The 27,803-nt window shown below is 39.5% G+C and overlaps 1 protein-coding gene across 2 annotated transcripts in view; it reads left to right on the top strand.

Annotated features, from left to right (window-relative positions):
- Positions 1-27,803, top strand: part of KIAA1671 (KIAA1671 ortholog) — a 65,090-nt gene that overhangs the window by 4,969 nt on the left and 32,318 nt on the right. Inside the window, exons 3-4 of one of the 2 annotated variants that reach the window (XM_049804557.1) lie at positions 382-3,591; positions 4,309-4,431. In XM_049804557.1, the coding sequence (XP_049660514.1) occupies positions 382-3,591; positions 4,309-4,431 (3,333 nt within the window). Of the gene's footprint in view, positions 1-381; positions 3,592-4,308; positions 4,432-10,585; positions 10,778-27,803 lie in introns of those variants that run through there. The other variant, XM_049804559.1, reaches the window with a different exon arrangement.

Genomic DNA, 27,803 nt, shown 5'->3' with positions numbered 1-27,803 from the left:
GTACTATTTTTGCATGTGTTGCCTTCTCTGGAGTACGATGTGGGTATAAATTCATTGCAGATTAAAATGTCTTGTGAAATCTGAGCCCAGGAACTGAGAGTAGTGCATCTCATGTATCAACACTTCATACATTTTTCCTTTTTTGTATTAAAAGTAAAAATCAAGCTATGAGATAATTTTGTTATAATCAAGGTTCGGGAGCTAGAGCTACACAGTTGCTTAGATTACCTTAGTCTCAGTGGATTTTGTGTTCAGAGAACATGGATGTATTTAACTTGGGCAGGCTGTGCTGCACAGAGTAGGTGCAAGTAAGTTTTAAAATAAACTTTATTACACATTTTTAAAATGAACCATCTTAACTGTTGGATTTTCTTGTTCCAGAGTAAGGAGATCAAGCTTGCATATGGCACAGATTTCATGGAAGCACATGCTACTGGGAACCCTTGGAAACCCCGGCAGATTTTAAAAATAACAAATAAATCTGATCAGGTAGAGAGGAAAGGAAGCTTCCTTGGAGATGGTCAGCATTCTTCTCAGCAAAGTGAAAATTCTGTCTCATTCACAAGCAACTTGGAAAAAAAATTAAAACCAACCACACTTGTGGAAAAGACCTACATTAAAACTGTCCGAGCCACCATGTTTGACCATAATGTTCAGAGGCATAATGTTGCTGCTGATCATCCTGGAACTGATTCTGCACTGAAAATGAGTAATGAGCTTGAGGCAAAGCATGATGTGGTGACTTCGGGGCACAACAGACGATCATGGATGGGAGAAGTGGACGAAACCACTAGTGTAAAGAAGGAGTATCACAAGCAGTCCGATTCATCAAAACATACAACAGATGTAGAAAAAAGTGGAAAACCAGCTTGTTCAAGTGAAGACAAGAAAATGACTCCAGGAATTCTCTTGGAAAAATCTTTGGTTGAGAAAAATGAAAAAGCCACTCCTAAAAATGTAGACGACTCTCTAATTTACCAAAGAATAGAGCCGAGATATGAAGTCTTTCAGACATGTGGTGAAAGAGCTCTTAGTGAAGCCATTACAATGGCTCCTGAAAAAAAGGCCATGACACTCAGAACTAGAAAATCATCTGTGAAAGAGAATAAAAATGATGAGGATATTTTACACACTGGTCAGTCAGCTAGGGCAAATAGTAAAACTCTCTACTTGAAAGAAGATAACATTATTTCAGAAGCTAGAGACGCAAAAGTTTTTACAAGCAAGTCTGTGTTGAGAGAACCTAATGATCTTTTCTCCAGTGAATGCACTTTACCTGAACAGAAGAAAGACTCTGATAAAACTGAAACTGATCCAGTATTAATAGCTGAGAAAATACCTTATTCTACAAACAAAAGTAAATGTTTGGGAATGAATGAAAAAGTAAACAAACTACATTCTGAAATTAAAAATAAGAGTGAAATCTCTTCCATGGATAAAGCAGAGAGGTCTAATATGATGAAATGCTCTTCTGAGAAAAGGGGTTTTAGATCAGGTGGGGCAGACAGCTATGAATTCAGAACCAACTTTGATCATGAAGTTATTTCAACGAGTGTAAATAAACATGGGACCCAGTCTGCTTCAGTGCTTTCAAGTGGACAATTTTGTAAATCTTCCAGTAGCCACCATCCAGATACAAAAGTACTAACCATTAATAAAGAGGAATCTAGGGCCTTTGGTTTAAGGAAAGGTCTAGACTTAAATTGCAAAGAACAAGACTTCAACTTAGATAGTACAGCTTATGAAAACAGTGAAAAAATCAGAGTAATAGATCCAGAAGAAAAAGTAAGGAGAACCAGAAGTAGTGTTTCTGACTTGAAGATTTCTGAAAGGTGGAGAAGGAGGACCTTGCCTCAGGATTCTATCAAGATGGAAGAAGTCGTCTGGCTCACTCCTGAAAATATCAAAAGGCTGAGTCGGACAGATTCATTGCAATTGAATGAAAGCTCAGTTAAAAAGAGAAGCAAAAAAAGCAAAGAAGGGCTGGAAGGGAATGAGGCAAACCAAACTGTTCTTGGCAGTCCTGATGATTATTTGAAAAATCAGCGTTCTGCCTTTGAGCCAAAGGCAACTTACTTTGCAGTGACTTACCAGACTGCTGGTAACAAAAAAGAGAAAAGCTTTGTTGGTACTCCTAGTGCAAGTGAAACTAATAAAATTTCTAGCTCAAGTGAGGGAGCAGTAATTAATCTGGACCCTGGTTTTTCTGGAAGGTCCAAACCTTTATTGCAGCAACCAAATAAAAATTTCATGAGTACAACTTGTAGAGAAGACTCACGGGAAGTGCACATTAACAAGGATTGGGTCAAAGAAGACAAAGATGATATCTTTTCCAAAAACATTGCATTTGGTAATTTTCATGTATCTAGGAAAGATAACCACCAGTATCGTGAAAGAGGTCTGGATCATTCTAAAGAGAAAATTATAGATGTTGATGCTTTCCTGTTAAAACAGGATCTGGAAAATACAGCTCAAACTGATATCAAAAGTGGCAAAAGAAAAGTCTCCTCTTACCATGAACCCAGATCCCCCATGCATTTTGCACAGTTACATAAAGACAGTGAACTAATCCCCCAGAAAAGGAATGAAAATAATTATGATTTACCTGAAAGGAAGGCTGAGGATGGTTACAGATCCCAAATTCTTGATATTGACGCGCTTATGGCAGAATATAAAGAAGAATCAGTGAAGGCCAGTAATGTTCAAGACAAGCTCTCTGGAGATCACAGCTCACTTAGTAGGGAGAAATCAAAGAACAAAAGAAATGTGTCAGATAGGATGACTTCTTCCTATAGCTGGAAAGTGTGGAAGGGAACAGATCGTTGTTCTGTTAATAACAAACAAGGTGACTGTGCAGAAGAGTACCACAGGCCAGAGGAATTAATTCTAAATGAAAAGAGCAAAGAGAAACTGGAATCATGTAGCCCTGAATTTGATAAACAAAAGTCCAAAGACAGAAAGTTCAGCCCTCCTTACTGGGGAAATCCTAGCAGCTTGCTTTCAGATAAGTTTGTAAATTCACCTGTGGAGTTCACTAGGAAGAAAACTTTCATCGTTGATGAGGATGAAGAAGTGAACTTAACTTCCAGGAATCAAAGTTCAAAATCTGTAATTGATAAGGTACAGCCTATAAATGCAGTTGGTACAGACCAAATGTGGGAAGTTAGTTTTGCTTCCAAGTTGTCCATAAAGGGAGATGATGGCCTCTTACAGAAGAAGTTGGTCACAAAAGAACAGTTCTTGCAGGTGTCTCCAGAAGGTGATTGGAGCAAAAATGTAGCAAGGAGCTGTATAACAAGGAACAAAGACAATGCAGATAAGATGACGTGTGAGAATGACTCTTCCAATGTGAAAAGTAAAACTGATTGGAAGAGCTATACAACTGGTTTAGGAAGTGCACCCACAGATTTAAGACGATCCTATTCAGAAAAGAGCCACCAAGGAAAAGACAATCTACCACTTATGCAAGAATTAAGGGGAAGAAAGGATCCATACCGATCCAGGCAAAGCTTCCTGTTGGAAAGTGTGGATAATGGGTGGAAACACAAGATGTCATCTCAGTCAGAATCATTCTTCCATGAGGATAAAAAGGTATTACCAAATGGTATCTAAGTGTTTCCTATAACTAAAATTGAAAATAAACAGAAGCTTTTATTATGTCTCTCTACCGCTTTTCAGTGATAGCTGTGACTTTGCAGCAAGGGAGCAGATACATACTTTTCAATAGAGTTCATTTCCTTTTGGGTTGTATTTTCTTGAGGAATTTGTATTGTACTAGCTGACTAGATTTTTGTTTCAAGTGTATAAATATTTATTGATGTTTCCATGGAGAGCTTGAAAAAGCTTTAAAATGTGGGCATGTTCTTTTATTAATACTATGAACCTAGGATGTTAAATTGTTAACTCTGCAATGTTATAATTATTTGAAAAGAAGTAGTTTGGGTTTATTTTATGAGTCGTCAACAGTGCTCTTTGTGGAGTTTGAGGGGTTTTTTTGTTGCTTTTTTTTTTTTCTGAAGGAAGCAAATTTATTTTGTCACTGGGTGAATGGCCCTCATTTGTATGTGAAACTTCACTGCTGGCAGTGACTTTGGTGAAATGCAGGTGATTTCCCTTAACACCATGACAGTTAATGCATTAATGCATAGCCAGTTGGACATTGTTGGCTATAATGTTTTTCCATTTTGCATATTCAGCTTTGGACTTCCTCTGTTTTGTTTTTTTTTTTTTTTTCCAAAAGGGCATTTTATATACATACGTCTGTGTATGCATGTATATGTAACAACATACATAACTTTATTTTAACAGGCTTCTAGGAAAGAGTGGACCAAGCAGAGTTCAGACAAAGCAGCCGGAACAGACTTCTCATTGGTTTCTACTCGGAGAAGCCGCCACAGTTTTTATAAGGACAGAAGGACAGATAACGGGATGGTATGTTATTTTGGAGGAGGTTCTTGGGCAGGGGCTAGGGGAGAGATATGAGAAATGCAGTTTGGCTTACTCCATTCAGCACTGTTATCGGTTTTGCAAATAGCTGTGAAAGAAAGGATGTGTGTGCCTAGCAGAAGCAGCAGATGCACTTTCTGTGGAGTTTAACTGCCAGAGAACGCTTCTCCCTGGGATTCTACCACACTGGTCTATGCCAAATTTGCATACACAAAGCATTAGCCATGCAGCGTGTTCATTTTTCTTTCTAAGCAAAGAATTTTCATCCTGAACTCTTAAGATGGGTCTAGATCATTATGCTTTTTGGTTTTTTTTCTCAGCTTAGGTAATGAAAATTGGTTAGATTCCAGAAAATCTTTTATGGAAAATTGTGCAGACAAATAGAACTGTATCATAGCCTGAAAAATTACTTTAATTTTCTTTCTGTAGGGAACACACAGAGAACTAATTATGTGAAGAATCACAGCTGACATTTTTGGTAGTCTGATTTGTCTCTAATATGCATACTTTTGGGGTAATTTCCCACTTAAAATTGTTGGGTGATGTTCTCCCAAGTTGCAGAAGGCTGTTCTGACTTTAGCCCACAGATGAATTTTGTGTTGGGAAGTAGCATCCTATGTCCAGATGCTGTTCTAAAATACAAAGCAAAGATCTGGATCTTCCCAAAGGTATATAATAAATGAAATATCAAAATTTTCTGTGGAAAATAAAGGATTTGAAAACTGCACCAACAGCACAGAACTCTATACTTCTAAGAGACATTGCTGCTGCCACTCAAATGCTTCCTTACTGGAAGAACTTGTTTTGAACCACTGCAGTGCTGTGGGTTTTGTGTTTTGTTCTGTGGGTTGGGTTTTTTTTTTGTTGGTTTTTTTTTTTGTTTTTATTTTTATTTAACCTTGTGCGTGGAAACAGATTTTATACACTGGAATAATATTGTAGTCACATCAAAGTGCGCTCTTTTATAACTCTATGCATACATATTTGAAGTTTTTGAAAATCTGGATGTCCCACATCTTTTCAAAACTCTTCCACTTGTATGGAAAAGGGGTGACTGAAAGATGTTGCCATACTAACCGTCCCAAGGGCAAATCTCATTTGTCCTCGTAGTCTGCTAGCACACTCATGTGGTGACTGTATGTACTGCCCTCTGCATACATCCTGGTTTTGTAATTGATCATACTGCTATTTACAGCCCTTTACTAGAGAATAGACAAAAAAGAAAAGGAACTGATTTCTTTTTTTCTCTTCTAGTGAAGAAAAAGAAAACAGCCAAAGCTATAAGGATTTTGTAAACAAGTTTCCTCATAGGAGTTTTGGAAACAGGCTCACGTTGTTCCAATTCTAGTCTTAAAACTTCATCGAAGGTATCCAAGGGCTGATATCCCTTGTCTTTCCCATTTGTAGCATAGACTTCAGGTTGAATGCTCATCTTAGGGGAAGTTTGGGTTATTTACAGAATTGGCAGTTATCATTCAATCCCTAGAAGTTGGTTTATGCCATCAGTTTACAGTGCAAATATGTAAAGGTGTCATTGACAAGGTAGAATATGTGGGAGAAAAGTGCTTACAGAAATAGTGCTGGGATACTTGAACTATTCAGATAGTGTACTCAGATAAATACAACTGTTATTCTCCAACTTGGTTGTTAAGTGTGAGGTTACTCAGAATAAACCTTTGACTTCGTCAAGTGTAGCCTGATACCGGAAAGGAAGGCTGTCAACCCCACTAGAAGAGAAAACTTGCATGTCCAGCATCCACTGGAATTCAGTAGGATCCGAGTGCTTTAGTCCTTTGTATTGCTTTGAAAAGCTTAATCGTGGTGTATTTGTTGTTCTGCAGTGCCATGGTAGCAAAAAGGGCAGTCTGGCCTTCGTGCATATAAATTGTGAGTGAGCAGGTGCAGAGAAGTAATTTTTACATGCTTTTGGGAGGTGGAAAACTCTCCATACTCTCATGTTTTCCAAAGCCTTACATAGATATTGCAGAAGATTATGTAAAACTGAACCATTTCTTCTGGCACCAAGGTTAATAGCTTTGTTTTCATTTGGAGAAAATACAAAGACTTTTGCTGTGCAGTCGCTGTTCTCATCAGTATGTTTCAATACTTCCCTCTGGTGGAGAGACACATTGTAGTTGAGTTCAAGGGATGCGAGAGGTCAAGAGAGATTCACAGGAGAATCACAGTTAAGTGACATATTTCCTCTGAATTTGAATGCAGTCTGTATTTTGCTTAGTACACCTTTAAAAGAGTATTAGAAAAAAACAAAACTGCTGCTGTTTTGTTTGAACGGTTTCTAGTCTGTCTGTCTAGTTGTGAAGTTATTTGCTTCTTCTTGTGGCATAGTGACAAAAAATATGCTACAGTACATATTGCCGGTCACTCAAGATATTGTTACCTTTCTAATGAGACTGTAGTGCTCAAAGTGATAAGTTGCAAATTTTAATGTAGAATAAAAGATCCACTTTCATTTACCTTCATTACTAAAGTAGTGTAATGAGCTGTCCTGTATTATTTTGATATTTAACAAACCAACTTAAATTAATATGTATTTGTTGCATTATTTCCCATCTGCCTATGATAATAAACAACTACTTGAATGAAATTTTCCAGGACAGCTAATGAACTAGATTCTTAGGGATGAACACAATTGTAAATGGATGCAAGGTGCAATAGTATGATTTTACTTCTGGAGAAGTAATTTCTTTGTGATTATATTCTAGGGAATGTACTTCCAATGATGTTATTTTTCAAAACATTATTTAGGACTTTTTTGAAATCAAGCCTTACAATATACAATTGATGATATGGGATTGGTGGTTGAAACTGTGAAGGATGATACTCTTGAGATTTCACACTCATCTAGACTGCATTTTTTTAGCTATTTTGAGTTTGTATTGCTTAAAAACAGAGTAACGCTTTTTATAAAGATTCCAGTGTCGTTGGTAGACTATCATTGTCTGTGTTTTTACTATGGGTGGTACTTTGTCTTTTACAAAGAAAATCTTCAGTGCTTTAAGTATTACAAGGCTGGTAAAGTATCACAGCATTCAAGAGGTGGTGTTCCTGGTGGAAAGGAAAGGTGTTCTGTACTTACAGCAGCAGCTTCCTGACTTCACCACCTTCGAAGACTGTGGTGAATTAATGACTGTGAACGTATCATACTACCAGTGGTTTATAAGCTGGAGTTTGAGGAAGAATTGGGCTACAACATCTCTATGTACTTTAAAAAAAATAATAATGTCTTCTACAACTTGAAAAGGTGGTTTCTCTCCTCATGAATAACAGAAATACCACAGTTTGGAACTGTTCCCTTATTTATTTGGGCTGTTCCAGAATAGAGGATAATGAAGTCTGGATTTTAATGTGATGGTCTTTGAGACTGCGGAGGTGTCATGCTTTAAAACCTTCAAACTGAGAAGATCTTTGAAGACTGACAGATTTCTTGGAATATATTTTTCTCTGAGGTCAGTAGCACTATACATCTTGTGTACTGGAGAAGGTGTTATGATCTGTAAAACTATTCCTGCTACTTTGTAGTTAGATGTTTCAGTATTCTCTTGGCTGCCTTTTGTTGAGATGTTCAGAAAGTGACTTGCGCAGCAGGAGTCAGCCAGATAGCTGTGTTAGGATGGGAGATGGACTTCTGCTTTCTGGGGTGCATGAGTGACAAAGACACAAATTCACCTTTAAGGCAAATTCTTCTAATTTATGATTTCTGTGTGAATATTTTGGCCTTTCTTTCTGATTCTTGGAGGTTAGAATAAGTTTATGATTGTAAACTTTGTTGTTAGTGTTTTTTTAACAAGTGACTGACTGTGTTATAAATATTACTGCTAATTGTAGCTTAGTGCTTAAAGGTTCTATTCCAACATAAGATTTTTTTCCTTTCCCTTTTCACTCTTTGATGTAGCCTGATTCTAGTAAAGAAGGAAATAGTTTCAGATTTAAAGGTATTCACCTAACAGAGAATTAAGGAAAATAATAGAATTTATGTGAATAAATAACTTCCTGTTTGCTTTGCTAGAGCTAACAGTATCAAGAAGACAAAACTTTTCCCTGCCCATTTAAAAATATTTACTCCTTCATTAAGTAGAATACTCTGTCTGTTGTGGTTTAGCCCTGCCTGAATCATAGTATAGGTATAAAAATAAAGTTGTTCTTATGTTTGCTGTGGACAACTGGGATTATAGCTCACAGAATTAGCTGCAAATCTCCTGGACTCTCTAGCAGGCAGAGAGCTCATCTGCATGGCTTAGTGCCTTAGACTGTTGTAGGGGTCTTTTCCTTTAGACCTTGAATGCAACATTCGCAGAGGGACTGTGAGCCTCTGTTGTAACTATCTGTAAACTAAAAATGCTCTCTGGTTTTGTAGCTTGTTGTGAGACTTCAGGTTGTTATGCACCCTGTGCTCCCTTAGAAGGCACTATAACTGCAGCGTGCTATAGTAAACCACTTGAATTTCAGAAGATGTTTTTGAGTATTGTCTTTCATAAATTATAATCATTCCATCACAGCTGACACAAGTCTTTAATTTCTCTGATGTTCGGTCACAATCCTCAATTCCTGATTAAGTCATCAGGACTGATAGGAGTCTTATGAATTAAAAACTGTAGAATGTGTGATGCAACTCATTCCCCAAATAGAAGTAACTGCGCTTGCTCTGTTGAGCTGAAAGGATTGTGACTTCATTTGGAAACAGAGCAGCTTTAATGCAACTATGGTTTATAACCAAAATTGCTGCTTTGTGTAGTTAAAACGGAGCACTCTGGTACTAGAACTGGTGTAGGCATGAATTATTTTGAAGCCTCTGGTTATACATTTTATTATTTTATATTAAACTTTGGGGTTTTGTCCTTTGGCGAGGAAAATCTGGTATCCATAATGCTGTCCATATAAAGATGCACTTATTTGAGACTGTGGTGTGTGGGTGGAGAAGGATTTGTTTAAGAAAATCATGAGCTGTCTCTTAAAAATATTTTGGAAATGAACTGCAGGGGAGAGAGGATAAATATTTTATAAACATGTGCAGATGAATTTATAGTTTGGCATGTCACAGTTCACCAGTGTTTCCAGTTCTGCCCATCACAGGTGTCTCTCCTGCCCATTGAAAAGTAAGCCTTCTCATCTTCTGATTGTGTAAAGCCTCTAATATTGCAGCTTCACTCCTTCCCAGATGTAAACAGATGTACTAAAAAACCCCATCATGTGTGAATTGTTCTGTTAGCCTAAAAACTGAACCTGCCTGGAAGAAATCAAAAGAATTTGTCAGCTCTATGAGATCTTATAGGTAACCATTAGAAAAGTGGAGGTATTGTTCTTAAAGAACCAGAAGCAAAATTGCAAGCAAAGGAATTGTGGAGTCCTGGAAGCTGTTTTGTGTCACCTTTGTGTTGTCCCTGCCCAGGAAAGGTGAGAGTCTGAGTGCTGCATCAGGGGGAAAGGCAGTCGGGGTCCTCCCTTGACTGGCTCCTGTCACTTGTCTTTCCTTTTCCCATCAAAAAAAGGACATAGGTCAAAAAAGAAGGAACAGATAGAAATGTTACAATTCCAGTTTTTGCTCTTCACAAAATACCTACCACTGTTTGGTCGTTTAGCTCTGCTTCCGATTTCTAACAGCCCAGAGGAGGATGACCCAGTGTTGGTTAATAACTCGGTTTGCCCAGGCTTTCTTCCTTTTTTGGTAGTATTCGTTTGCTGGGAACATTCCAGTGGTATATAAAAAGACACTTTGTTGTGTCTATTTCTTCTCGTTCCCAAAAGATGTTTTTATATTAAAAGCAGGAGCTTTTCTTTTGTGTGTGGTTTTTTTTCTTTTTCTTGTATGTTACCGAAAAATAAGGTCAGCCAGCAACCCCGACAACTCTGGTGGCATTAATAGCGTTTCATAATCCAGCCTACAAAACCGAGTGGGTTTAGAAGCTTCTCTTTCCTTCCAGATGAAGGGCTTTTTAGTGCGAAACCCCAAGTACTATTATTAATTCTAGACTAACACGTTACGGATTACCGACATGGGAGAAGTCTGAGCAGTTAGATGCTAAATAACAAGTGGTTAAGTCACATGGTGCCGGTAGCTCAGCTACTGCTTATAAGTAGCCACAGCATCTGTTAAAGGCACAGAGCTCAGCATGGTGACGTGGAGCTGTGTAAACAGACACTGTACATTATTCATGTTGCTTTTAATTGCTCCGGTCTGCTTTTAACTTCTGCTGGAGCCGGGGAAGAGTGGGGAGGCTGACTCTAACGAAGATGGTTTTTTGTTAACTTTGTTCTTTGGAAAATGGAGTATTATTACTGTCCACGTTTGCTGAAGTTGCTGCAATATTTGTGGGTAAGTGTACTCTTTAATGTAATTGCACCTACCAAGTTGGATGTTTTTAACTGTTTTCAGAAATCCTGAGAATGTTCATGTGTAGCGATGGTTTTACTTTGCAGTTTCTTTCTGATCTTTCTGAATAGTAACATTAAACTTGGGATTTATTTAGGGTGAGAAAGGCTATTTTATCTTTAATCCTCATTTAAAATGAGGAGACTGCAGATTACTTGAATGTGCCTCAGAAAACCCTCTTATTAATTGGAATTTCTTCCTTGTTTATGTGTAACCATAGGAGTTGTAGTTTTGCATACTGCATATTGGAAATATTCTTCCCCATTTGTTTAAAAGCTATCCTTGGACTCCGGAGACTGCTGCTTCCAGAAGTACTCCTCCTCCTGCTGCTAGCTAGAGCTGCTGCCTGCTATTTAAGTAAAATGGCCAGTACTAATGGCTTTAGAAGTGTGTATTTTTACAATTCCTTACTTATTTTTAATTTGACTCTGTTAATAGGTTTCACTTGTCTCGGTGAGCACTTCCTCTTCAAACAATCCTTAGGGCCCTCTTCAGTGAAAAGCTCTTTTTAACAGTCTTTCTTTACTGTGCTAGTCTGCCAGCTTTGGAGGGTTACTTTTGCATAGTGATTGGTATTTGATATTTTCACATTTATAAAAGATGAATTTGATTTTTAAAGCCTTTACAAATAGATGCTGTATTACTTTGAACCCAATTACTTAATGTTTTAATGTCTTCTGTACTAATCAAGTATCAGTTTGCATTTGTTTGTGGTATTGTCTGCATGAATCTAGCAATTTTTCAGCTGTAAATTCAGCATGTAATCAGCAATGACACTTTAAACCTTTTAATGTTAGCTGTTTGCTAGGCACATTTTAAAACCATAGCAAAGAGTTGGCTTCCCTCATTTAACATTTAATTGTACAATCCTTGCCTTGTATGTGCTTTCATCAGTAGTGAGATGAGATTGCCTACTGTAAATTTTTTGCAGCAGGGAGAGAAAAATACTACTTGAAGAACTGGGCATTTTCTTAAAAATCTTTTCCTGTCAGAGACTAGTATTATAAAACATGGAAGTCTTTGGACATTTCTTATTTTTTATTTTTTTTTAATTTGATTAGCTAGATTTTTAAGAGGCAAGCTTTCTTTAAATTGTACATTAAAAAATTAGCACGATGCATCAGATTTTAGTATGATGAGGGTGCGAATGTTCTTCATGTAAAGAGAAGTGTGAAAGAGATCTCTGAATGCTTTTGCTTTCACATCTATCTGGTGATTTTCCATAAGGCAAGGAAAAAAACCTCTAAAACAAAACAAACTTTTTGCTCAGTCCAGAAGGTCACTGGGATGGTATCTACAATTTGCAGTTTTAGTCTGTAACAGAACAGGTATGTTAGATTTTCCGTGTGTATATGCTCTTTTAGAGGCCTTGAAGTATTTCTTAGGCATTTTCATTAGTGTACACTCTCCTGCTGTGTTGCAAGAAAATATTGGAAGGACAATTGTGATATTCATATTAAGTATATATATATATATATATATATATATATATATAAAAAAGAAGTTTTAAGGGAAAAGCACAGCTGTGCCTTTTGACACTTTCTGTGTTGATGTTACAGCTGAAGGCTACTAAGGAGATATTTATCAGTTCTGTCTATTTATAATCAGGAGTAACCAGAGATGTTGGGGTTAGTTGACAAGCCTTGTATTATTTAATCTGTTTTGGGGAGCTAAGATACTTAATTCATTAAGTAGACATACTTGAAGAAGCTGTAACTCTTAATTAAAAAATATTATAATGAAAATCCATTTTTAAAGCTACTATTTTGAGTTATTGATAGGTTGTATCTCTTCTGCTGTGTATTTGTTTTACTCCTATGCAGTGGTGGAGTTTGACATCAGTGGACCCACTCAGTGCCATCTATCTGCTAATTACTTGCTGATTCCTCTTCTGATCTTCGAATAGGATATATATTATTGTGATGTGTAGGAAAGTTGTCAAAAGAAATCCTCATAGTATTTTCTGAGCACAGCATAGTTTGTGGTCTGCCTAAGTATGTGAAATTATAGCTGGCCACCAAGAGGTCTGTGTCCTGTGGTCATGGGTGTTGAGTGACAGCTCTAAATTTCTGAAAAGTGGTCTTTGTGTCTGGCAAAATGTTTTGTTCAGTAGGTTGTATTAGATGCAGGCAGAGTTCTGTCTAGAAATGCGACCATGAGCTCCCTTTTAAATTTGAGTTGTAATAATGAGAAGAGCAAGTTTATCAAACCTGGATCATTTGCACTCTTAATGAGGCATGCTGCAGGACTCTGAAATACTGCAGCTTGCTCTTGGTTGTTGTCGTCTTTAGTGTGATGCATTACACTGAAACAGGGATTCCTGAGCAGCAGGTTCCTAGAGTAGACTGAGCATTGAACTTTTTGATGACAGAAGATGGACTAACGAGAGCTACTGAGAGCTATAGCTGCAACTGTACCAACTAGTGAAAAAAGAAAAGAAAAATAAAAGAGGAAAGCCAAGAGGGTTGATTGAGCCTTGCAGATGGCTACATAAGGCTTTTATGAGTCTTTTGGATGGCTGTTCAAGAATCCAGAAGTTCCTAGCTGGTGTGATAACACAGTCTGGTTTTGGTCATTAGTTGATGTTTCTTTGATGGGGGAAGAGCAGGACTCTTAAACACCTGTCTGTGTTTGGTTCACTCTCCGTAAATTGTCTCTTTGTACTACAAATGTGCTCATTGTTGGGAGAAATTTCTCAGAAGCTTGTGGTTTTGTGACTCCAGCAATGTATCAGTCCTTTGATTCTAACCATTCAGGTTATAGGTGGTGTGAGATAACCTGGATGGCATACAACTGAGTTTTTGCTGGTAGTAGGGGTAAAAGGGTCCAGGCTGCCTTTTAGGTCTGTCTGCAGCTCTTGCTAGGGCTGCCTGTGGTTTTCCTGCCTTAGCCTGTGTTTTCCAGTAGGCTGCTGGTGGTGCTCCTCTTCCTGGTGTTTTCAGGGCTGGCTCTTCACCATCGAGCTGATGTCAGTACTGATTACTCTTGCTGCCTTTTCCATCAACCTGCAATCCAAACTTACTGAGTTGCTTTCAGTCATATTTTCAGTTACAAACTGTACTTATTATTTGGTCCCCTTCAAGTCAAACGCTCAGATAAGCATAAAGCAGAGCACTGCGCACTAATCGCCAAATGCGTTGTGGTCATCTGTAGTTGAGCGGCTGAAATTCAGACTGAATCATTGCTCTCTGTATTCTGTATCATCACTTCCTTCTCTGCCCTGCCATGTACCTTCCTCCTATCTGTGATCTTTTCATCATCTTTAATTGGTTAATTTTTGTAATTTTGTATTCAAGTGCCCGTGTTTCAGTGACCATGTGCTATATTTGTTATATTTGAGTATTTTCCGGGGTACATGGGGTATTCATCATCCCTTTTCCAGCTGGTGAGGAGCTTTGCTGCAGCTGAAACAAGACATCTTTAGGTCTGACTTGCATAAGAAGTCATTTAAGTGCAGCTCAATAGTCTTGTTGTCCAGCTGCTTGCATCAGTCACACTGTCAAGCTGGTCAGCATGCCAGGTATGCAGCCACAGTAATGAGGTTTCCTGTTACTTTGTAATGCCCTTTGTCCAATAACCAGCGTTTTTGGCTTGCTTGTGGTCACAGCTACTAGTGGAGCGCTCTCGGTTCTGTTCCTGTCCTTAGCCATCTCAAAGTTGTGAGCAATTGTTGCTCTGCCCCAGGGCATTTTGTGGGATGCTGCAATTTTGATGATGTAATCTCTTTTTTGATGTATCCAAGGCTACTGTAGGAGCACACTGATAAACAATGATCTGTGTCACAAGTACAACCAGGTAACATAAGCCAGCTTGGTGAGTGGAGGCCAGACTTCTTGCAGTGGGGGCAGAGCTGGCAAGAGATAGGAAAGCTCTGGATCTATTCCAGGATAGGTGCTGAAGGAAAAGAATAGGAGCTCTGACTGATTCTGAACAGGCGCTGCAGTGCTTGTGGGGAGAGAAGGGTTGGTGTCAGGATGCAAACTGTGCAATTTTTAGTACCTTGGTCAGGAACTAGCTGTGACTTTGGTGGTTGCTTCTGCTAAGCCACCTTTAGAATGGTCCTGGCTGGTTTGATGGTTAGTGAGGGACCCGGCTCAGAGTGCTGGCTGGGCCTCCAACTGTGCTGCTGTGGTATCAGAGACAATCAACAATCAAAATCCTGGGGCTTGATGGAGAGCTGTGTGATTGCTGTTCAATGCAGGGACAGATAAAGTCAGTAGATGAGAGAAGACAGCTGGAAAAGCTGAGAGCAGCCACCAGTGCACCCCAGTGCACTGGGTGCACCATACACCAGTGCAGTGTATGAGAGTGCACTGTGATCTCTAGTGAAGATGTGGTCTTTCTCCTGACAGCTAGATGTTGGCTTGGTCTGGATCCCCCCACAGTGTGTGTGGTAGATGCACAAATCCTGATGCCTCATAAAATGGATAGTTTCATTAGTTTCAACTCAGTGTGACAGGAAAAGCATCTGGGGCAGGTGGGTTCCTGAAGATGCCTTGAAAACATGAAAGCATTATAGGTATGGTCTAAGAGTGGTCATGGCTCCACTTTAACAAAATGAAGGTCCAAAAAGCCTGTGGGAGCCCAGTGTCCTGTTAGGAGCAGAGAATCTCTCATAAATCTTGTAGCTGTGTTATACATACGTAATAATGTGTTACACAGTTGAAATGCAAATGGGTTCCAGTTTCATTGCTCAGTTTTGGCCTTCTGGTGTGGATGATGATGGTGAGTCTCCGCAGCATGCTAGGTACCATTCTTGATGACCTGTTTCTTCTCAGTCTGGCACTTGTCTTTGTTCAAATAGCAAACAAATGCTACATCCTGAAAGCATCCAAAAGAAAATGGCATATTTTAAATAAAGTGTTACCCTGCAGCACTGTGACAGTTTAAAAAGACCTTATTCTTTATAGACAGTCATTAAATAATAATTACAAAATCCAAAGAAAATTGAGGTATTTAAGAAGTAAGATCTAAAGTTTGTTTTGACGAGATTTTAGTTGCTGCCTTTTAAAAGTGGTTTTGATACCTCTTTATCAGGTGACTCCAAAGGAAGTGGCAGCTCGTTAATAACCATGCTGTCGTGGCATGTCATTGCAGCAGCATTTTGATGGGCAATGGAAGGAAACCTTAATCATCGGTCTGTGTGCTACGGGTAATGGTTATCGCTGCTTTAAGGGAGGGAAGGCATTCTGTGTTGGTGTTGTGTGGCTTCCCTTTGTGCGTGCTGCCTGGGGATTTCCTGTCGACAGTGCTGCTATTCTGTTATGGCGTTTACTTTTGATGATGGGACAATCGCATTTCAGGCATACATTTTTTCCAAAGGCTTAAAAATCCCTCACACCCAGGTAGTGTCTGAGGTGTGTCTGCTGTGCTGATGTCAGCAGCTAAATCTTCGTTTCAAATAATCTGAGTACACGAAGCCCTGTTGCAGGGCATTTTCCTAATTCCTGAATGCTGCTGTAGAGGAGGAATTCTAACTTTTGTGTCATTGCTAAGAGCAGCAGACAAAATAAACCTGGCCAAGGAAGCCCATTCTCCGCAGGAACGCGAGAGAGTGCTGTTCAGCCGTGGGAGGCCGGCGTGCTGGCCGGAGGCCACTCATCCTTGCACAGCTTCAGAGCTCGCACAAGGAAACAGAGCAGAATACAAGATAGTTTGTTTTAAGTAGGTGTGGTATTAAGTTTAATATACCATAAAATGCTTTTATGAAATAGTGCATTCTAGGTTAACTCAGTGCAATAAGGTTTGCATTCAGTAAGATGTAACCATTTGTAGACCTGGTAATTTTTTTTGTAATGACCGTGTCATTCCGGGCTCAGAGCAGCTGGAGCTGGGGGTCTGTCTGCCCCTGCCCCCCTCCCCTTTAATTTGAGTCTGAAGTAGGGAGTATGCTTCTGATACAAGGCTAAAGTGGATTGTTAAACCTCATTTATACATACAAAGCAGAGGTAACTTCACTGCCTCCCTACTAATATTTTGATCTAAAGTTGTTTTGACTCAGTTCCTGCTTTCCCATGCTGTTGTCCATGTCGCTAATGCTGGGAGACAGCCAAGTTCCCACTATTGTTCCTGTTCTTTCAGCAGTCGTGAGTTGTTCATACAGCCTGTGTGTGTTTACTGTACTGAAAGGAAACGGCATTTTAGAGAGCAACTTGAGCATGGTGGAAGTAGTCCTTTGTAGTGGACTTTCCTCAAGATATGACAGGACTCTGTGCTGCAGTGCAAAGCTGCTCTTTACAAGTAACTTAAGGTAAATCTTAAGTCTGAATGAAGTTTGGAAAAAATGTACTATTTGGTTTAGTGATTCACGGTTGAGGCTAATAAATACCTGCCACATTAAGGAAGGCAGTATAGATTATTTGCTAACCACAGTGCATATTTGGCAAGTTTTGATTGCTGGGGTTGGAGATTGCAGATGTTGGATGAGACTGGATTTACTTCTGGATTTGTTCCATAATTCAGCAGTATGTCACAGTTCAGGGCAGGAAATACAGCAAATATAGTTGAGAATGCAGAAGGAATTTTAGCAAATCATTGTTTTAGCTCCACAAAGATCCAGACCTTGCAGGAAATAACACACTTAATCTAAAAAATGTAAATGAAGGCCACGCCTGTAACAATGACCCTGATAAGCAATTTAAGATGTAGTCTTCTGCAGTGTTCGGGAGTATTCTGGTACCAAGGCACTGCTCTGGGCTCCAGAAAAGCGTCTTGGCTGGCTGTAGCTCAGTGCAAGCATGGAGTCGGCTGGCTTGTGGTACCTCACCAGTGCACTGACCATGTCCTGGGGGACATGGGAGCATTGGGCTGTTGTGTGGCTGGGCTGTGCAGCCGCCCTCCTGTCAGGTGACATCGGGCTGACGTGCTGTGCATGGGAGGAGGAGGAGGAGGCAGTAAGAGCAAAGAGTCCAAGAAATAATGGAATCACGTATGCATGCAGTTTTACACAGCAATGGCAAATAAAAATAAAAATGCCATGTTGCAAGATAAAATGGATGAAGGACGTATTGTATAAACTTATACCTGCTATTTGTTCTACTTACTGTGATCAAGAAGTGGCTACTGTAAATGAAAGATGCATGGAATAGTGTTTTGTAGGGAGAAAATGGAAAGAACAATCAGGCACTCAGTGCTTCCCAGCTGTGCAGTGGGAAGGTGGTTTAGACAGTTGTTAGGCAGTATGTGATTAAGCTGAGAACAGCTGAAATGATTTAAGATGCAGTTTTACCTTCCAGCTTCTTCTTACTACTCTTTGAAGAAGGAAATCCCTTGCACAAAAAAGCATGCTCTTCCTTTGGAGTGCTCTCTGAATTCTGAAAGTCAGATTTGAACCTTCATTAGTTGGAGATTACCTGAGCACCCTCTATGAGAAAGAGAAATACTACCAGTTTCTGCAGCCAGATGGTAATGAAAAGTTCTGTATTTTATCTCTTTGAAAAGGATGACAGAAATGCACTATTTAAGAAATAGTAAACTTGGCATTTACTGACTGATTTAAGAGAGTAGTGTGTTTTGGACGAAATTTAGATTGGATATTAGGAAATATTTCATTACTGAAAGGGTTGTCGGGCATTGGAACACGCTGCCCAGGGAAGTGGTTGAGTCACCATCCCTGGAGGTATTCAAAAAGTGCGTAGACAAGGCACTTCAGGACATGGTTTAGTGGGCATGGTTGGTGGTTGGACTTGATGGTCTTAAAGGTCCTTTCCAACCTAAATGATTCTATGATTCTATGAAATCTGTTCAGAGAACATATCATTCCCCAGTATAGCACGCAGTCTGTCTGTCACTTCTTGAAATTGGGTTGCCTGTGTTTGCTGTGTCGTGAATTGTCCATGCTCCCTGACGCTTGGGAGCACGCTGAAATGGACCCTGACTTTAGGTGTAGTGTTACCAAGCAACACCTAAAAATTGTGAGGTTTGAGGAGACATTTTCTGACTGCTAGACCCGGCTTAATGTAATGTGTGTGGGCCAAATCCTGCTTCCTCAAAAGCTCTGCTGTGCACAAGAGAAGAACTCTTCTTGCATAAGGGGATTCCTGCTGTTACAGGGTGGGGATGACAAACCCCATCCAGCCTACGTACCAGGGCTGACTGCCTCTGAAAAGTGAGATGCTGGCTGAACTGTAATGCTACAAAACTGCTCAGACAGCATTTAGTGAGATGAATCAGAATTTTGTGGTGAAATTTTAAGGTGATGGAATGAAATTGGTGAATCTGGCATTATCCCTGAAGTTGGATTTTGATGTCTTTGCAGAAGGGTGTTGGTGAGGAGGGGTTTGGATGACTGCCCATATGCAGGTCTGAATTGATGGTAAAACTTTATATCAAAGAGAAGAAAACACTTTGAATGTCTCTTCATATCGGATTGTCCTTTCTCATTTGCACGTAATTTGACTCGCTCTTAAGGGAACAAGAGATTTCCCAACCTTTCTTCCTGTTACTGTTTTGAGCAGAAGTAGCATGTTCCCATGCTTGTTTTCTTCCACTTCACTTACCCTCTTTGCCCTGTGAGAAAAGTTTAATAGGTATTTAGGAGGTATTTTAGGCCACATTCTGACCTCAAGAAGTCTCTGTTAAAGGTGTTTGGCATTTACCTGTGCTTAACGTGTGAGTGTCCGTTGGATCAAGTGATGGAGAAATAACCATTCCTATGTTGGACTTAATATAAGAGCCCTGGCTATGGTACAGCTTTGTTTTGCCTCCCTGGTGCAAGGAGATCCTTTGCAGGCTGAGGCTTTTGTCCTGTGGCTGCCTGGCATGCTGGGGAGATTCCCTAACTGAAGATTGGGACCTTGGGGAAAAATGAATCAGTCGCCTGTTGAGATCGTGTGTTTGATCAAAACAACAGAACTGCTCCTGAGAACACTTGGGCACATTTGCAGGGAGCATGTGGTGTTCAGCCTACTTTGTATCTGTTTACATGCTCATATTTTCATTTCACTTTGCAAATAGCTTCCTTTTCTTACGGATAAGTTTCACATTGTGTTTCTTGTTGCCATTAGGTATCTCCCCTACTGTAAGATAGCTCCTGGTTTTCCATAGCATCATTCTTGGGTGATACAAAGGCTAACGCTTAGCTCATTGCTAAGCTTGTAGCTAATTTGTTTGTAGCTTTCAGCCCACATTCGAGGGAATGTCTAGTGTCTGTATGGTAATGTTTATCAACAAAAAACTTTCATCATCTGGATTTTTATTTGTATAAATGGAAAAAAACTGTAACTATCCATCTTCTGCTTGGCTTGATGCTTTTGATGTAAACAAATGTAAAGAAAATGTTTTTAGTACTTTCCAGAATATTTGTGCTGTAGGAATTTCCTGTTTCTGTTTTGTTTTTCAGTTTTTCCTCCTCCATTGAGATGGAAGGGAAGTGCTGAATGATTATGTACGTGGGCTTTCAAACAACACAGTATATTTTTAGCTTGTTTCCTCAGCTTTAACGTTGATAGCTTTGTTTTATACTGAAACAATTCAAGGTACAAAAGCTATGCATGTTCAGGATGTTTAACTGGGCCTTTCTCAAGTTCAAGAGGAACATAGTTTGGGGGACAAAAGAATTAATATTTTCCGAAAAACTGTTTTGGCACTCTAGTTGTTGCAATTATTACTAGTAATTGTATTTAAACTTAAATTGTTTCAAAACTTAGATTAAAAGTTCTGTTTCACAATTACCTTTACTTACAGATTTTTTTATTAATCTTGGAATAATTACATGCTACTGTAAAAGTGCGCAGAATTTTGTACAGAGGAGTGGATGACTGGCTTTCTACTTTGATTACAAATGAAATGGGAAACTGCAGTTTTTCACTGATCCCATCAATGATGACCATGGTAGTAGGAAGGTAAAATTATTTTGGCAGGTACAAAGAAGTATCTGGAGTGTTCAGTCAAGGAAATTATTAATGTGTTTTCTTCTATCACATGTGTAGTTCTGGAAGGAAAACAAGGAATGCAAATTTTTTTTTTTTCCCCTTCTTACCTGGTTTCTCTACTATTGGTTAATTTGGAGGAAAACACAGCTTTCAAGTGCATTTGGAACTTAATAAGACTCAGTCTGTGCCTCTGCTTCCTCCTGTTCTTGCCCCTTCTGTTATCATTTTTTGATTCAAATCTGTAAGAAGTATTGTACTCAAATGTGATTTTTCTTAAATGAGAACGTAAGGTACAGAATTTTATCTTACCGAGGTGATAGTGCTGTGAATTTTTTGTTGTTTTGTTATTGTTACAATGTACATGAGTGTTACATACCCTTTACAGAAACAGTAAGGCAAATGTACCCTCAAAGATTCATAATCTGAAGAATGGATGTAAGCCACATGATATGATGAAACATGTTGGGAAAGGTGGTGGTAGCAGAGGCGGGGGATGTGGATGAGAGCTTATGAAAGTGGGTAGAGAGTGCATGGCAGCTGGGGACCAAGTGTTCCTAGTGAGAAGAGTCAGGCTATGGGGTGGACTCGCAGGCAGATTAGATGCGTTTTGTATCTGACCTTCTTTAGCAAACATTGCAAAATGTTTCTCTGTGATAAAAAGCTTCATTTCATATGCGCTAAGATGCTTCTTGCGTGAGAGGGAAAAAGATGATGTCCCAGCAAAATTTCTAATCTTTTTCTTGTCTTGTTTGAAGTGTGTGGATGTCTGTGTGTTTCAAATTAATTGTTCTGACTAGGTCACTCTATTTTTTCAAAAAGATTGAAGAAGAAAAGATGTTAGAAGTGGTAGCTCTTTGTATGTAAAAATGGTTTGGAACCTTGCACACGGAAGTTTAATCAGCTGCACACATAACACTTCAACAGCTTTTTGCTGTTTTCACAGTGTTATGTTGGACAATTCTCATTGTGTGCTGTGGAGAATGTTTGATTTGTCAGAAGATGTGGGTGAGGTGGGAATCCATCTTCAGGCATAAGCTTCACCTTTAATAAATAAATTACTACTAGGTAGGTATGAGACGTTTACCCCTTTAATGTTCCTGCCACCTTGTTGGGGTTATAGAATGTCAAGGACGTCCCTCATACTTGCTTCCAAGTCCTCTAATTCTCTTTAGAGCCTGCCATTTTAACCTTTACTTCCTGAGCACCAGATGCATTTTTCTTCTTGTTTTCATGCTTCTGACTCCAAGTCACTCTTAACACAGATGAATGTATACAGAGCAAGAAGGTTGGAGTACCAACAATCAAGACAAATCATACAAAATAGGGTGAAAAAAAATTTCTTTCTGCTCCCCATACAGGCGATATGCTGCTTGCAGAGATCTTTGGAAACAAACCTCACATTCTGTAGTGGGGGAGAAGGGAAAGAGGAGTTGGACTGCAGGCAAGGAAGGGAGGCCCTGTCCAATGTAAGCTCTGTTTTTACCAACCCTGAGTGTTGGATCCTCTTGGCAGCAGTGTTCAACCCGTGCCAAGCCTGAGGAACAGTGTGTCTGCTTTCTCTATGTACATTGCTCTGGGAACAGTTCATACCTGTTCCTTCACCTGCCAGGAATGTTCCACTGATGCTGCAAGGTGACAGTTGTACGTGGGGAGTGTGGGTGTTTTGTTACACTTTTTTTTTTTTTTTTTTTTTTTTTTAATTCAACCCCATTTTGTCCTCCCTGTAGTCTAACCAGGTCTCTTTCTGTGTGAGACCTGGAGAAAGGATATATTTTTCTTGTTTTGTCTTTCCTTGTTCCTTTTTATTGTCCTCTCTTAGCTGATATTCAAGAATATATATCCAGTGACTATGAGCTATTTGGTTGTTCATGAAACCTTGGCAGAGTGTATTAATTTATATTGGAGAAGTGGCAAAACCTGTGCCCTAGGTCTGCAGGGAGGTTGCTAGTTTCCTCCCTGAAGTCACTCTCTGTGGCAGGGAATGTTCTTATTGCTTTTCTGCCTCTGCATGAGGGGACTCTCTTGGGCTTGCTGTAAAACATGATTATTTTTATAATGCTGTTTGTGCTTTGAGAGGATTGTCAGGTTAGCACACAGCAAGGCAGAGAATAAAGCTTTCCTGTACCTCCTGTGCCTGGAGTTGGGCTGTTCTGGATCATTGTTTTCTCCTCACCCTGGACCTCTCAGCTGGAGTAGGCAGGATAGCGTGATGGCTGTCAAGTGAGTTCAGCTCTGTTATTTACCAAATAAAAGTATAATACCGCAGGTGAACTTCAAGAATGATGTAGTTGTGGAATAAGGATGTGCAGCGTGTGGGTGCTATCATTTCTGTTTGCAATGGATGGCTGTCAAAGTGATTCAGTCTTCTAGAGCTTGCACTGCTACCATTCTGTTAGACTGCGGGGTAGAAGATGAGACCATGATGAGTATTTGTCCTAACGTGACATGGACTGTGTGGACACTTGTGTACTAGGGAATGTGATGTCTTCAAAGGAACACAAATTAGTTTCTTAGCAGAAGTTGTCCTGAAGCAAATTTGACTGGATGATAAACAAAGAATTCTTGTGACCTATTACAGATCAGATGAGACTCAGATTTCAGAGGCAAATTGCCGAGACAGTTTTATTACATAGGCCTTTTTGCAGTTATGGTGCATAAGTGTCAAGAAATTTCATTTTGCTCTTCAATCTGGAGGAATAAATTAAAGTATTTGTCTGCAAAGCCACTGGCACTGAATTTCAAAATGTAATTGTTTTGCCACGATTGAAATGCATTACTTTAAGAAATTAGTATTACTCTGAGGTTATTACCACCTCTGTTTAAAATAAAGATTTTAAAAATAGCCATGGGCTACATTGAGATACTTTATGAAGTACTTTAGCACCTTTCTTTAAAAACCTCCTGTATTAATGTGTGCTTGTGCAAACTTTCCAAACATTGATCCAGAACCTGTTGCTACTGCTCTTTCTTGCCCACTAGTTTGTGAGGCCTCTGTGAGCTTTTTAAAATAAACTAAGAAAAAAGTCTGAAAATGGAACTTCAGTCTCTTTTGTAGTTGGCTATGCGTATGAGGTGAATGCCTTTAATGTCAAGTTCTATGCAACTTATCTTAAATTCTGAATAAGTATAAATTAAAACTGTATACGTGAGTTTAATTTGCTCAGTTTCAGTAGGAAACAAAAGTAGGAGTAGAAAACAAATATGTAGTGTAAATATTGAGATATCCAGTGTTTCAGGTGACAAAAGAGATTTCACTCTATATAGACACTGTACAAAGTCCTTGTGCTGAAACACTCCTTCCATTCAACTATTGTTTCTCCCTTTTTTCCTTTCTTTCTTCTGACCGTAGACTGCTTACAGTATTGTGGCAGGTGAAACAGTCTAGGCACCTGAATGAATTGTATTTGTCGTACTGCCATGAAAAAGAAAAAAAACCCAAAGAAACCAGATAAAACCACAAAGCCCTTTCATCTTTGGCTGTGTTAAGTTTCATGGGGAATCTTGGATTTGAGGAATGGGAAAGCTAGGTACTGCAAATGGGAAAACGGATGGAATAAGAAGCAAACTTACCTTAATGATTGGCTTAATGATGAGTCCAGGTCATGTCAGTTACTTTGTGAAGGTATCTGTGATACTGTGTAAAAATCAGAGGGGAAGCGAGGTTTTTGTTGTGTTCAGAGTACCTGTGCAGCAGTGTTTGGTTTTGTTGGGGCCCGTGTCATAAATTTGTTCCAGTATGGGCATACTAGGTACCTGCATCACAGCTGATGATGCCCAGTGTGTTGGAAACATATGGGGAAGGTGTGAGTCTGAAGGATGTTAAGCTATAGACAAGGTGCCTAGCCTGCTGCAAATTGTTGCCTGGGCTGCTGGCTTCGAGATAGAGACGGATGCTGTGGTGTGAATCGTATTACCTCTTTCTCCTCTCTCAGAACTGACCTTGACTGGACCAAGGGATTTATTTCTATTTCCCCTAGACGATGCGTGTCGCAGCAATCTTCTGCACCCATGCACCAAGCAGCTTGTTATGGTTTTGAAATTATGGTAGGTTTTGAACTCTGTCAAGTGTAAACAGATACAGGAGCCCGAGCAATTCCAGTCTTTTGTTCATGGAACTAAATGTAAGTCTTTTGTTTAACTTAAGTTCTGTGTTAATTTTATTTTCATTTTTTTAAAGCTTAAATGAAGAAGATTGCTATGTGCTATGAATAAAGATCAAAATTAAAGACTTTGTGCAGTAAGACTGCTCTATGAACAGTTGTGACAGCTCACTGACAGTAACAGAGGAAGTGCCTTTAATTCTGTAAGTCTGACTTATTGCCAGTGAAGTGAGATTTAACCTGGCAGACAAACTTAGACAGTTTTTACCCATAAATCTGATAACCTGATTGAAACTTGCCTGTTTTTCAGATTTCCCCAAATCCAGTTATTCTGCAAAATGTACCCAGGGGATCTGTCTTTCTTCTCAGTGTAATAGCAAATAATTTTGAAGATAAAGGGGGACGTGAGAACTGGCAAGTAGATAGGAGCATTTTAAAGAAACCAGCTTGATAAACAGTTTTGGTTTTTGTATGTGGAAAGCAAAACATACTATATCTGCCCAGGCTCTTACCAAATTATGTGTTTTCCCAAGACTGTTTTAAAGCAGTTCAGTTGGTCTTGGTTTGGAATGAAAGAAAAAAAACAAAACCCTTTGTTCCAGCTGTTAGGCTTTTGTGTTTCTGCCAGATGTGCAGCTAGGGCCCTGCTGATGGGCCAGGGTGATGGGGTGACTAGGCAACGGTTTGTAGGGGGAGCAGGACTGTTGTGAACTGGCAGGTCATTGGGAAGCCTTGAGAATATTACTTGGCATTTCAGATGACTGAGTACTAAAGTGTTTCTTTATTACTTTAAATGAGAATTTGAAGGTGATGTAGTAAAAGCTTTTATTATGGGGTGTTACATGTAAGAAATTCAGCCTGTAGTTAGGAATGCTTGCTAGTCCCTCTTTGAACATGACAATTCAGATGGCAAATAGAGAATACAGAGGCAAAAATAGGGAGCATATAAAAAAAAAAATAAATTGTTTCGTAGTGTCTGAGGAACCCAAGAATTGAGTGTGGAGCTGTGCAAGTAAGCTCAGCACAGTGCTGCGTCTTTAAATAGTCCATAATGTCAAACACAACAGGTTAAATTAAGTTCTCTTACTAATGAAACAGAAAGAGAGTCAGTGTGGAATGCAAGACCAGAACAGCCTTACAAGGGCAGGCTTTGCTCCTCGATGGTTGCTGAAGACTGAGCGTAATTGAGATGGACAGACTAAGATGCCCGAGATGGAATTGAAACTGTCATGATCTTTGCAAGTACTTGGTCATGATATTTGTTTGTATGTGGAATGATGACTTGCAGCAAACACTTAAATTCATGGATTATTAATAATTGCTAACAAGCGGAGCGATGGGGTGTGAGGCAGGTAAGCATCAGGAGAATGGGTTTCTGACTGGGGGTTCCACAAGGGAAAAGCAGAGACTTTGTTTTTGCAGTTAGTTTAAACTAATGTTGCCCATCCTTCTCTGTCACATCTGCTTTGCTGATGAAGGATTATTCAGGGATCCAGTCTAGGTGAAAACTAATCCCCAATATCCTTTTGATAGGTCTTCAGCTGGATTGCCTTCCCAGTTCCATGCACGCTAGTGCTGCCAGAAGGGAAGTGGTGGTGGTGGGACTCAGCCATTGCTAAAGATCCTGTGGACTTGAATGGCTCACGCTCATTATGAGGCTGTGCTGCAAGTTCCACCTGCCTCTCATGGTGTGTGTATTATGCGCTGTGCTACACGCAGGCCTGTTTTTAATTTGACTTTCCAACCCTATATAGTCATTAGCATAATTATATGTATTTGAGAACAGGTAAAGCTCAAAATGAGCTGAAAGAAGCTTTTGGAAAGTATAATGTAACCATAAAATTCTGTTTTTCTACTGAATAAGGGGAAAAAATAGGAATTGTTACTTCTTTGTGCAGGATTGTATTTTTGAGTTGTAGGTGGAGTAGATGTTAACAGTAAAAGTATCCAGCAATGTTTGAATAATGAGGTCCCATTTGCTACTGTGGTAATTAGTCATGCAGTACTGGTTAGCAATGTGTGTTCTCTGTTTTCTAAAACTGCAGACCCTTGACGGATCCAGGGTGGCTGAAGTGTGAGATAATCACTAGTATTTTTCAAGGGCAGAAGATCATCTTGTGCTGTTCTTGTTCAGAAACAAACCCTTAGTCAGCCAGAAAGACTGCTGGACTGACGTGGCTGGGAGACAATTATAGAACATCTGTATGGTTTGAGCTATGTTCTGTAGGCTGATGGTTATAAAAAGATACGTGGATTCACTAGAAAAGAAGTAAATAGAGCCCATGTGTAACCCACATGCTGTTATTTAATTAAAATACAGTTGTGAGCTTTTGCCAGCTGGGAAGTTTGTGTGGAGTGCTATAGAGCATGATATTCTGGGGGGCCTTAGAAAAGAAATACAGAGAACAAGTTGGTGTGCTCCTTGGGGAGCCCAGGCTTTCTTAGTCCGTTGTGTGCACGCCCACAGGCAGGAGATCTTGTCTGTGGCAGCGTGCTCTTTGAAATCGGTACTCTTCTATGGCTAGTGTAGTCCTTAATGTATTGCGAAGTTCATTTATGTCTTTTAAAATGATTTTTAATAGTGGCTTATGTTTTTCATACAGGTGAAATCTCACTTGAATCAGAAAAGCCCCAAAACATGATTTGCTACTCAGTTTCTTACAGCTTTTGAAAACTCTACAAGAAAGACTTTTCAAGTCTTTTCCAGCTTTGGTTGGCTGATGTAACAGGGTCCTCTGAGGTTTTGGTGGATTATTTTACTTACCAGAATAGAAGAGAGAGAAGCAGTCCATTTTAATAAAGTAGGATGATAACCCTCCTCACACACACACACACTCTGCGCGGATCAAGGCAGAGGTCAGCGTATTATGCTTTTGATGGGGGGGGGGTGTGAAAATGAAAAAATGTGAACTAATCTATTCAGTCCTTGGAGTGTCCAGTGAGGGGTATTTCTGAAGATGTTTCTTCTATGTAATTGCTATGCAGATGCATTTTAAA

The sequence above is a fragment of the Accipiter gentilis genome, chromosome 7, assembly GCF_929443795.1.
Source record: "Accipiter gentilis chromosome 7, bAccGen1.1, whole genome shotgun sequence".
NCBI lineage: Eukaryota > Metazoa > Chordata > Aves > Accipitriformes > Accipitridae > Astur > Astur gentilis.
Note: the sequence above shows the minus strand (reverse complement) of the source record. Positions and strands in the feature narration are given on the sequence as shown.